The sequence below is a fragment of the Anarrhichthys ocellatus genome, unplaced genomic scaffold (assembly GCF_004355925.1).
Source record: "Anarrhichthys ocellatus isolate YVR2014 unplaced genomic scaffold, GSC_Weel_1.0 scaffold12, whole genome shotgun sequence".
NCBI lineage: Eukaryota > Metazoa > Chordata > Actinopteri > Perciformes > Anarhichadidae > Anarrhichthys > Anarrhichthys ocellatus.
The window spans coordinates 1,523,889-1,536,701 of record NW_022280042.1 but is presented as its reverse complement, the minus strand read 5'-3'; the positions used below and the strand labels follow the sequence as shown (position 1 = coordinate 1,536,701).

Sequence of the window (12,813 nt, the reverse complement as noted above, 5' to 3'; positions counted from 1 at the left end):
GGAGAAATCTCAAATACAGAAGAAAAGCAGTGGAGGTGAAACTGCTGCAGTTCTTCAGTGATGCCCAATCATCACGGGAACAGTGATGAACACCAAATGAATGCTAGATGATACGGTAAGAGTTGTTAAAAAGAACGGTTAACACAGACCTGTTTTAGGTGTGGCATGACTTTTATTATCAAAGTGCCTTTTAGCCCGCTGAGCGTTGCAAATATGTGCAACTGGAGGGTAAAACAAACATGAGTTTAAACTTTTTAAACAATTTACAATGAGACAAATCAATTAAAAAGTTGCATATTGACTAGTACTAACATTTATTATTACTATTAATAAAAAAAGCTGATCTATCAGTCAACATATGTGAGTGTGAATGTAACATGTTCTTCTCTGGGTCCTCTCATCTCAGTCCCGTTCTTGTCTGGCCACGTACTGCAGCCCATGATCCCTACACGAGTTGTAGCTCTCGTAGCGGGGCAGCGTGGGCCAGTCTGACTGGTAGGTAGTCGTGCTGTACAGAAACGCCTCGGTGAAGCTGCCTGCCGCAGGCCTCTCCTCCCCCTCGGTCTCGCCCACCCACTCCTTCACCTCCATTCTGACCCGAGCCCGCTGGTACAGGGTGGGAACCTCCTCGAAGTCATCCAGGAATTCGAGCATCTTGTCGTTCACTCTATAGATCTCTCCCTGGACTCGGTGGCCCTGGCCGGGGACGTTGAGGAGGAAGGGGATGTTGTAGTGGCTGGCGATCACCAGCGGGTATTTCTCGGTGGTGCAGGCCGAGGCGAGGAACTCCGCCTTCCCATTGGCGCACTCCAACATACGGTGGTAGTTGGGCTGCCCCTTCTTCAGGGTGCCGTAGACGAAGGGTACTTCTCAAGTCTCTTAGGCCAAATCCAAATGTCCCCGCTTACGGACTCACGGACTTTGAGGCGCGCTCCCGCGAAGTCCGTGAGGGTTTAGGGCTGTCCCACTGTCAAATCGTCAAGTGTTTGAGGGCTCTCTCGCAGACATTTTGAGCCCTTTATGAACCCTTTCCGTAAGTCAGCATGGTATGCTGACATAGCCTAAGGGAATTACCCACAAATCATTGCAATGTGACGTTAAACACGGGGTAAACAGTGGACGCATGGAGAAGTAAAAAAAAAGGTAAACAAAGAGGAGGGCTCACGTGTGTTCAGCCTGTCTTAATAAATTTACTCAGAAACATTAAGGGTTAAAGATGGAACAAAAAATAAACATGAAATCAGAAGATATTTATTTATTTATTCATCAAATATTTGATTTTGTCATTGAAGCTGTTTTGATAAAACGAGTAAATATATTATATGAACCTCTCCTGTGGTTCATATGATATATATATATATATATCCTGTGAGAAAAGAGCCTGGAAGACTTTCAACTCAGGGAGTACAAAGAATAAAATAAATACACACAATTATACATCATATTTTTTGTCGTTTTCATGGTAACGTGATATGTTGCAGCAAAGTGCTGTCCCATTCCTATTTACACCATCTCAAGCCCTCACAGTCTCTCACACTCACCCACTTACCAGGTGACGTCAGTAAGTCCTTGAGGGTTCAGGGTTTGAGGGTTTAGGGGGGACATTGGGATTTGGCCCTTTTATTTAGCTCTCAGGAGCAAGGATCGAGGATGGAGGAGGGACCTCGGAGGAGCCATGAGCGAGGACGCACGAGAACAGACTTCCAGGAAGTGTTTTAACGGCCAACACGCCCCCTCATTGTTCATCAGTCATGTGATTGGACGCTGCAGCCGATCGGACTGACTGACTGGAGTTTAACACCAGAGTGAAGACAGATCACAGAATAAACTCAAGATTTATATTTGATTAGGTTTGTGATTCACCATCTGGTTTAAATAAATGTTCATTGTAGTCTGAACAACAAAACGACCACAAACAACTTTCTTCATTTGTTAGAAAGATTTGTGTTTTCATAATCTGATATTTCCCTCAATAACTTTTATTATGAAAACAATTAAAGTCAGAGAGAGAGCTGGAGAGACGAAACACTTTTTACATCATTCCTGAGTGTTTGATGAGTTTTATCATTTAAGAGAAACAATAATCATATTCTGGGTTATTTAATAATGACGCCACAGTCACAATTTCAAAACGTACAGACACAAATAATTCATAAATAAGACAATCGCATTCTGCCGGTGGAAATCGATCCTGTGCTTATAAACAGGACACAGGACACAGTTTGTTAACAGACTACAGAGAGAAACACCTCTACAGTGGTGATTACTGTGTCTTTATTAGTTATTAGTATTATTAGTTACTGTTATTAAGTACAGTGATCATGTGAACAGACACAAACTTCTCAAAAGTCTCTCCAGCTGTTAAAGCCGACTGACAGCTGATCCAGCTGTGATCAGCTGATCCTTCGTCATCAGTAACAGACGTGGCTCCACATGAGGCAACTGAGGAAAGGACGTCTCATGTATTTTAAAACATATTTCCTCGTTCCTCTCTCCTGGCATGGTTTCCTCCATGCATCCCTGGTGGGAGGGACTAAGACGCAAGTGAGGGAAACGGGGATGCAATTAAGAGACTTGGGATGTACCCTAAGACGCAAGGAAAGGACGCAATTGAGGGAAACTGGGACGCAAAGAAGACTTGAGAAAGAGACAAAGAGACTTGAGAAGTACCCGAAGACGCCAGCCATGTGGATGCAGGCGGGCAGGCACCTGTAAAATACAGCAAGGTCATCGTTCAGCAACCTGCCACCATGTTTTTTAAATCTTATTTTGATAAATCACCCTGTGGTTTTTAGTCTAAACGTCAGCCTAAATGCTGAATAAATACCTTCCACAGTTTTCTCAAACCTGAGGCACCACTCGGAAAATGAGATGTAAATATCTCCCCGTTGGCTCTGATCGGAAGGTGTTTGAGATGCAAACATGTTCATAGATTATATTGTAGTGTTGTAAATAATAGTATTAGTGTTGTTTCTGAGAGTTTTTGAGGGTTTTTTTTGACGGCTTTTTTCGCCACCAGGTCGAGGAGTCCACGAGGCAGAGGCAGAGGAAGGAGAGTCCCCTCCAGACTTTTGGAGGACGATGAACACTAGGGAGACAGGAGGAATGTCGCCATCTCAACCACAGTAAGTAATTCAGTTTGTATACACTGGATATTTATTCCCAGCTTTATTACAATAATATTTTTCAATATCTAGTGCATATATCCAAGAGGAAACAGTGCACTAGACTAGAAAGTGCTCCCACCGGCTCAAGCAGATGCGAGTTAACAGCGCATGCGCATAAAACTCAGACTTCCGTCGAAGCTGATTTTGTCGATTACGGAGGATGACCTAAGTGTAACATAGTTGAAAAGGTTCAGGTTAAATCCCGCTAAATGGGGAAAACTACGCCACCTGCTGTTGTAAATTTGTACCTGCACTGAATAGAAGACACAAAGGACTATGGGTAATCCTCATAGCAACGGAGGATTCACTACTAGGTAACGGGTCCGTGAATGTCCGTGGACAATATAATGTTAACTAACTTTAAAAGTACAAAAGAGTTGAGCTGGCTTTATTTTGTTGTATATTATTTGTCTTAGTTTATATTAGTCATGTTTTCATTAAATTAACTATACGTTTTCTCTGTGTTTTATTGCCAGTAAAATGTCTCCGGTATAGCTAGCTAACATTAACGTGATGCCGTCTTTCTGAACAGGGCACGTGCTGTTGTCCACGAGTGATGAACTGATGAACTGTTGTCCTTTGTCATAAATGCAGGTATGTTACAGTATGTTCTATAGAGTGTGATACTATTTTAAACATGCTGATGGAGTATTTTCTATAGTCTACATGTTTACTCAGTTATAGAATTGTTATTATAAAATGAAAAAGGTAACAGTCCAGTGTGAGAAATCTGTATAAATATATTTTTGGTTATATATTCTTTTGTATTTCTCCTCATACATGTAAGAGAGAGACTGTTCTATTTCGGCTATTTTATTTACATGAATTTAACACCACTATACGATCACTGTATCATTATATCACTGTATTTCAAGATGTGTAATACATATAGCAACGGAGGATTCACTACTAGAGCACGCGCTGTTGTCCACAAGTGATGAACTGATGAACCCAGTGAGCATTTTTCCGTTGAAAAGACGTTAAACGTTCACGCTTAGACCAGATTTCAACGTGATTTGCAATACTACAATTTTTCGTCCTCTACATTGTGCTAATAATAATATATCATGATTTTAGAGGCTTAAGAAACCACATCCACATTTATCAGTTGAAAGCCAGTATTAGGGTTAGTATATATAATGCTAACGCTACAAGCTAACATGCTAACGCCACAATTGCTAGCAGCCTCGCCTGCATGGTGAGCATAATAATAATAATAACAATAATAATACATTATATTTATATAGCGCTTTAAAAGGCACTCAAAGACACTTTACATGGTAAAAACAGAAACAATAAAAGCATTTATAATAAGAACAAAATCTGTATGTACAGTACACAGTATGCACTCAATACTTGGTCGGGGCTCCTTTTGCATGAATTACTGCATCAATGCGGCGTGGCACGGAGGCGATGAGACTGTGGCCCTGCTGAGGTGTTATGGAAGCCCAGGTTGCTTTGATAGGGGCCTTCAGCTCGTCTGCATTGTTTGGTCTGATGTCTCATCTTCCTCTTGACAATACCCCATAGACTCTCTCTGGGGTTTAGGACAGGCGAGTTTGCTGGCCAATCAAGCACAGCGATACCGTGGTCATTAAACCAGGTATTGGTACTTTTGGCAGTGTGGGCAGGTGCCAAGTCCTGCTGGAAAATGAAATCAGCATCTCCATAAAGCTTGTCAGCAGAGGGAAGCATGAAGTGCTCTAAAATTTCCTGGTAGACGGCTGCGCTGACTTTGGACTTGATAAAACACAGTGGACCAACACCAGCAGATGACATGGCTCCCCAAATCATCACTGACTGTGTAAACTTCACACTGGACCTCAAGACACTTGGATTGTGTGCCTCTCCACTCTGCCTCCAGACTCTGGGACCTTGATTTCCAAATTAAATGCAAAATTGATTTTCATCTGAAAAGAGGACTTTGGACCCCTGAGCAACCGTCCAGTCCTTTTTCTCCTTAGCCCAGGTAACTTAGCTCAGGCAACTTAGCCCAGGTAAGACACTTCTTACGTCTCTGGTTCAGGAGTGGCTTGACACAAGGAATGCGACATGTCCTGGATACGTCTGTGTGTGGTGGCTCTTGAAGCACTGACTCCAGTATGGAGTATGGACTTGGAGTCCAGACTTCAAGTCCGTACTCCAGAAGTTCAGAAGTCCGTAGTTGTGAACTTGGGTATTGAGAAAGGCCCCTTGACGCGGTGAGCCGGGGACGAGTGCCAGAGCGGGACGGACAGGGAACACAGGGGCACCATGGGAAGTGAAGTCCTGCTCAGACGCTGTTGAATGGTTTTCACAAACTGACACGATTCAGTGTGAAGCGTGGAACCTGCCTGAACTCATTTGACGTCAGGTTCTGTCTCCACGCGACAAAAGCAACTTTATTTTGTTTTTTAAGTATCAGTGTTAGACGGAATGGACCGACTGAAATGCTTTTAATTGACAAAGAATGTAAATATGTCCGCTTTAACCTTATATATCTGTTACTGAATAATGGGTTTGTATACACGCCGCCATTAAAGATGACCGTATTTTCTTCGTTATTTTTGCACCTTGGGTTTTGTAGTGTAAACACAGGTGTCTGAGATATCTTGGAGGTCTTGGCTTTTCACAGATGAGTGCTTTACATCTGATCTCCTCAAAGTCAAAGATTTCTCTTTTCACAACACTGAAACGAGGTGAATCGCGGGAGCAATTTGCTACACTACGCTGCGCTGTACATGGATAAATGTTACACTACATCCTTGTTGTTCATTTGGTCATTTTTAGTAATGAATGTCTTGACATTTCACTTAAACACTGTACATTTTCTACAGCCATGAAAAGATTTTGTTGAGTCTGTAAAAGAGGACATCTTCTGTCTCTTGCCAGCAGCCTCATAAAGGAGCTTGTCTGTTTATTTATTGTTAAACATGTGAAAATATGTTTGTCTACAGGGCTACAGATTTTATACGCATTCTGCTGTTTACACTGTGTCTGTTTTTAAGGTGGTGTTTATCTTGATGCGGCATTCAGCCTCCGAATTTCTGGCTCTCAGGTGGACCTGAGCTTTGAGCCAGCCCCTTCGCCTCCGCCTCAGACACCGCTGCSGTGGCTGCCGTGGCTGGGGATGCTGGAGGTTTTCGCAAATAGCCACCGCCGCCACCGCCTGGACAACATCTGCTCCATCTACAACCTTGAGGCCCGCGAGGGAAACGTGCACGTCAGCCGCGAGCTGGCCGGACACACAGGTTACCTGTCCTGCTGTCGCTTCCTGGATGACAACCAGATCGTCACCAGCTCTGGAGACACCACCTGCGCTCTATGGGACATTGAGACCGGTCAGGTGGACCTGAGCTTTGAGCCAGCCCCTTCGCCTCCGCCTCCGCCACCGCTGCGGTGGCTGCCGTGGCTGGGGATGCTGGAGGTTTTCGCAAATAGCCACCGCCTCCTCCGCAGGGGTGGCTGTGAACTACGTTGCCTGTGGAGGCCTGGACAACATCTGCTCCATCTACAACCTAGACGTTAGTAGAGTATGGATGTTGCGTAACAAAACTAGGGTAAAATATATCAACATCGACTTCAAAAGGGACAAGGGGTAAATGGATATAATCCACATCTACTTGAAGCCTGGATGCCAATATTGATGTTAGTTATATTCTCAATGCATATTCATGCATCATGTATCTCACCAGCTACATAACCAAAAAAGAATCTGGACTTTCTGAGTATCTCAAAACAGTCATTGAAAACTGCACCAGAGACGACGTCAATGAATGTGATGAAATGAGGGAAATCATGCAAGCTTACTCTAAAGAGAGAGCGGTCAGTGCTCAGGAGTGTGACTCGTGTGTGTGGCATTAACATGAAGTGTTCACGTGGTGTCATATTCATACCGACAGATGTCATCGTACTTCAAAGACTTGGACCATGCCATTAACTGCCTCTGTTCTTCAAGATTAAACTACAACTTAAATGTATACTTGATAAATGTTTAGCACAAACTGCTACTGTTTTAATACTCTGTGTTCTGATCAAATACACACATTTCATTGTAATACTTATACATACTTGTTTGGAAAAAGAAATTAGTTAAGTAAACACAGAAACATTGTATTGTTTATTGGCAGTATTGTTCAACATTTTTAAAAGAAAAATGTTAAGGTTTGGAAGTAAATCTAAATTTTATAAGATTTATTAATTCATTTTTTAACACCTGGCTTCACTGTTGTCAGTCACAACAAATATAACATTTAAAACAAATGATGTATACTACAAACAATAGTATAATTATTTTTTTTTAAGCCACCATCATTACACTGTTCTTTAGGCTGATATTTCTGTTATTGCCATTCACTGCTACACACACTCATACATGCACCTCAGGACTGACAACTGATACCAACCTTTTGTATTGTTTAAATTATGTTTGTGTGAAAATAAAGATGCTTTTCTTAGCAGCCAGCTTGTCTCAGTCTCTGTGACACCTGTCATAGGGTACACAATGTGGAACTGTTTCATAGACAATGATCTGGGAGATATATTATAGATGACACTGGGTACATTTTTTGTTGTAGAACTGAGAATACTAACATAGAATGAAGCTCATTTCGCTATAAAAAAATTAAACAAACATTCTGTGGCCGTTTAAGAATTAACTTCCCTGGTTTCTGGCTTTTAGAGGGAGTAGCTAATGTTCACAAATATTAATTTAACTTTCCTTGGCCAATGAAATTATATATTGGAATACTTAAGGCAGGTAGCATTCTCTATTAAATTCAAGTATCCATAGCTCTACAGAGACGGGGAAAAGGAAATCCATCTACATATATTCAAGACAACCACTATTTTTTAGTGTGTAAGAAGACGAACTAGATTTCTTAAATTTAGCAGTGATATTAAAAACAATAAGAAGAAGAATTACAAGACTAACAATGACAATAACATTAATAATAGATAAAGTACAAATCCTTTATGCCATACTTTGATCACCTGGCACATGGAGAGGCACAGATTGAGGAGCCACACAGCAGCAAATGTCAACTAATTCGGTCTGTGAGGGCAACTCATTGTCAAGATGATCAGATATAAGACGAATTCTCAAGAAATCGTCAGTGCAGCTGTATGGCGCTCACAGTTCAAAACAACCTTCCTTGACAGAGTCCTTGTACAGGGATATTCAATCTATGTTGGTATCAAAACCCAACTTATTTTAGATGAGACCTTCCAAAACCATCACCTGGCAGAGGAAATGCCAAAACAATTTCGAACGGACACGAATCTCTACAATGTGCGTGTGGCCAAAGTGAGGTGTGGATACATAAAGGCTCAAGAAGACGGCCCTGTTGGTTGGTTGACTCTTGCCCAACAACTTCAGTGTCTGTCAACTGATGTCAGCCATGCTGTCGTCATTGTATCTCCCGAATGGATTGCAGTGTTCCGCGACAGATCAGGGCCGTATGGAGTGTTTGATTCTCTCTCATACAGTGCAGCAGGTTTGCCCTGCCCTGATGGAACTGTAGTTTTGCTGACTTTCAGTTACCTGAGTGACATGATTGACCAACGAAGAATACATGCAATGTGTCACTGATCTAACCGCTGGCCATGTCGTCATGCTAAAGCGTCATCCAAATGACTGTTGGGTCAATGGATACAATTCAAATTTGCTGAGAGCATGGAACGCTAACATGGACATTCAATTTGTGCTTGACAAATACAGCTGTACATGATGTCATGTGTCCAAGTGGGAACATGAGATGACTGAGGTCCTTAATGACATCATTCGTGATGTGAAGAAAACAGATGTGAATCAACGAGATGAAATTAAGCAGATAAAGCAGGCATACGCCAAACACAGACAGGTGTTTGGCGTATGCCTGCAGCTCAACAGTATGGCACGAACATTAAAAAAGTGTTCACGCAATGTGGTCTTCACAGACTGATGATGATGCACTGAAGATGAGTCATCCCATGAGCAGGTTAAAGGACATTGCACCAGATGCAGAGGAAGTCTGGATGTCAGGATTACCAGAGAAATACGCAGAAAGACCCTGAATCACCCGAGTTTGAAGATATGTGTTTGGCTGAGTTAGGTTCACAGTACAGGACTCTCTATGGACAGCAAACTCAAGGCTAAAATACCATTCTCCTTTTGCATGACAATGGACACATTCAAGAATAAGAACTGCAGGACAACCTGCCATTATCAGACTAATCTGCTACTCAGAAAAGAAACAACCAGAAAAGTTTTACAGGCGCTTCTTGCCGAGAACAGCCTGATCTCTGCAAGTCTTTTAGAAACGTGCCAGTGGTATTGACGTCTCTGTAGCGGTTAAACATGAGCTCTAATTCGGTTTGTGTAGAGTCTATTGTTTGTTTACAGGTAACGTTAAATCAGTTTGACTGAGGGCAAAGATAAGATTCATAACTTAATATTTCAATTTAACGTTAACGTTGAACTAGAGCACTGTCTTTTTACTGTTGACTGAATTTTTTGGTTGTCTCTATCCATATTGTGCAGGCTTGTTATACTGGCTATCATTGTGCATTATGACTAACTTTTAAGCAATAACGTAATGAAGGGACAACTGAGGAAAGCCGGGTCCTTATTGACTGGTGGGCGGCCAACAAGAGCCTTTTCACAGACCGGTGCTACTCCAGCAAGAGTGGATGGGGGTAAGTATTGATTTTGAGTGCTTTTATCATTGCGTGTATGTCTAGGGAAGGGATGAAGCCTTGTGCAGTCTCAATCTGAAATAATTAATACGTTATTGAAGTGGCAACGTGTCACTGTGGTTTTATGTTTTGCCCAGGGACTACAGGTGGCAGTGTGAGTGCACCGGCCTCTGTCCCGTCTGAGGAAGAAGCAAGGGGTGCCAGCCACAAAGAAAGACGACCAGGGACAGAGAGGGTCTCCTGGACTTCATGAAAGAGCAGTCAGAGGCAAGAGAAGAGGAGAGACAAAAGGCTGCCACTGAGCGGGCTGTCTGTTTGAAGAATTAGTAGATAAACTGTAAATAAATGTTATGTTTGAAATTCAACCCAGGATATTCATTTTTGAAAGCAATTGTGTATATAAAAAACAATTACAAAGTCCTATTTTTTACAGTTTTTTACAACTAATTATTTTCACCAACATTGGCCGATAAATTGGTTGGTAGTAATTACTCTTGCCGTTGTTGTGATAACTCTGAAAGAGTCCATATACTTTGACACTGCATATTTTACACTGAGGAATTCACTGTGTATCAATGCCACATGGGACAGCGGAATTTCAGCAAAGCACAGTAGAAATGACTTGAGGTAACATTGATTGTGGTTTTCCCTCCAATTTTAGATTCGTTAGCGTTGTGTGGCATCGTGTCTGTTTCTCCGCTCCTCTTTTTTCACAAATTTACATTTTTATCCAGTTTTAGCCACATTTTACACTAAACATTTTAGATCCTGGCTGTTTTAATCCATATGTTATAAACTAGGAGTACGATGTCAGCCAACACGTACTAGACCTTTTAAGTTTAACGTTTCCCAGACCAGACAGCCTGCTGAGGCTACTACTTTTTCCCTTTCCTGTAGTTTGTTCTATATATTTTTGTACATGTAAAAGGTCCGTAGAATTGTAAAGCCTGAAGTCCACGTCCAAAGGGGGGGTTAATTTCCCCCTCAGAAACACTGCCCCTGAGCTGCCTGAAACGGCTCGATTGAATTCTGTCTTTACTCCCGTAACATAGTAAGTTAGTCTGTAACACTTTTGCATAATACCTCTTACCTGCTAGTTTGGCACACCCTCAAACAAAGCTAGTGAGATACATAAAAGTGGGAGGACAGAGTACAAAGAAGAGCAATGGGTAGACAAAAATCATTTAAGACAGACTATTTAAGACAGACTTAAAAAACAAGAGAGACATGCTAATATGACACATCTCCTCTCCATCCTCCTCCATCTTGGCTCTTTGATGGATTCCCCTTTTGAGTTGGGCAGCCTCTTCTTCAGCTTCTCGATACGGAACAACGATCGTAACCCCAATCCGGATCTGATCCATTGTTATTTATATTTTTGTCAGTGTTCTAATGTCAAATATGTACTTTTGGTGCTCTTCTTTATTAATTAATCCACTGTACTTCCCCAACAACCTTCCACAACCCTTTTCCCGCCACTGGCTTTCTATGTATGCATGTGCATGTGTGTGTGAAGAAATACCGGCTGAGGTGGTGACGTAAGCTGCTGTTTCAATTGCAGAACGATCGTACTGGGTCCTCCCAAGGCCAAAGTACACAAATCCGTACTTGGTTTTGAGAAAGGCCCATAGTTTCGTCCGGTCTCTACTAACATGAGGTATGGTAGAGCTCTGGATGTCGATCTACGGCTACAATATCCTTTTCCTGATTCAACAACAGGATGACGTCAGCGAATCTCTCGCGCAGGTTGAGATTATTCGCGTTGCACCATTTGCGCCGCCTGGCAAAAAATAAACGTTGCTTTTTTCACTAATCCTGTGTTCACACCAAACGCAGTGCAAATTTTTCGTGCTAGTAGATTACATACAAAGTCAGTGCAAAGACACGGATAGATAATTCGTGAATTTGCGTCGCTTCTGGAGTCAACACAGCATTAGTGAAAAAAGCAACGTTTATTTTTCAGTGGAAATAAACTGCTTACGGCTAAAGTTGATGTTAGCAGCTATGCTAGAATTAGCATTGTCACTAATATTAGTTAGCTAACAGTAAAGACTTTACTACCACTCACTTTACTTTGTGTACTAATACTGACTTAGTTGTCAACAACGCAAAATTGCATCCCTTCAACATGTACTCATTCCTAAAGACCTCATGGGATGTCAGGAATAATCCTTACAGCACAATACACACAATATATAAATAGTTGGTGTAAATCATGTGTAAATGCCTTTTTTTCTGAACAAAATGAAAAGTGTAGGATGATTAACAGTTATCCACAGCCAAAGTTTTACTATTTCTATACTCAGCAACTAAAGCACAGATCTGGATTTACGTTCTGTTGTCTGAGATAAAAAAACAAACAATAAAAACAACAAACTGAGTTAGTGGGTTCACACTAACCTGTCCATGAAAATCACGAACAGCACCGGTGACAAAGGGCAGCCCTGGCGGAGGCCAACACCCACCGGGAACGTGTCTGACTTATTGCCGAGAATGCGGACACAGCTCCTACTGCAGTCGTATAGAGACCGGATCGCCCGTTGTAACGGGTCCGGCACCCCATACTCCCGCAGCACCCCCCACAAGAACCCCGAGGGACCCGGTCGAAAGCCTTCTCCAAGTCCACAAAGCACATGTAGACTGGTTGGGCAAACTCCCAGAACCCCTCCAGTAGTCTTGCAAGGGTAAAGAGCTGGTCCACTGTTCCACGGCCGGGACGGAATCCGCACTGCTCCTCTTGAATCTGAGGTTCGACAAGCGGTCGGAGCCTCCTTTCCAGCACCCTGGCATAAGCCTTCCCTCATACTGGGAATCCAGTATTAGGATTATCCGTGCCATACACACCCATAATAAAAGGTCTGAAAAGATCATAAAACTTAAAACCTTGAACTATTAAATAATGATTCAGTTTGTTGATATCTTTTACACTTTTCGGATGATCACACTTTGTCACATTTTAAAGTTCAAATGGTGTCTGTTGCTAAAGGTATGC

The 12,813-nt window shown here is 42.1% G+C and overlaps 1 protein-coding gene across 1 annotated transcript; it reads right to left on the bottom strand.

The window, feature by feature from the left end:
- Nucleotides 1-402: 402 nt before the first annotated feature.
- LOC116386130 (gamma-glutamylaminecyclotransferase C-like) lies at nucleotides 403-2,731 on the bottom strand. Its single transcript, XM_031852131.1, has 2 exons — nucleotides 2,671-2,731; nucleotides 403-866 (listed from the first exon to the last, which is right to left on the bottom strand). The coding sequence occupies exons 1-2, from the start codon at nucleotides 2,729-2,731 to the stop codon at nucleotides 403-405; spliced, it is 525 nt and encodes a 174-aa protein (XP_031707991.1).
- Nucleotides 2,732-12,813: the final 10,082 nt, after the last annotated feature.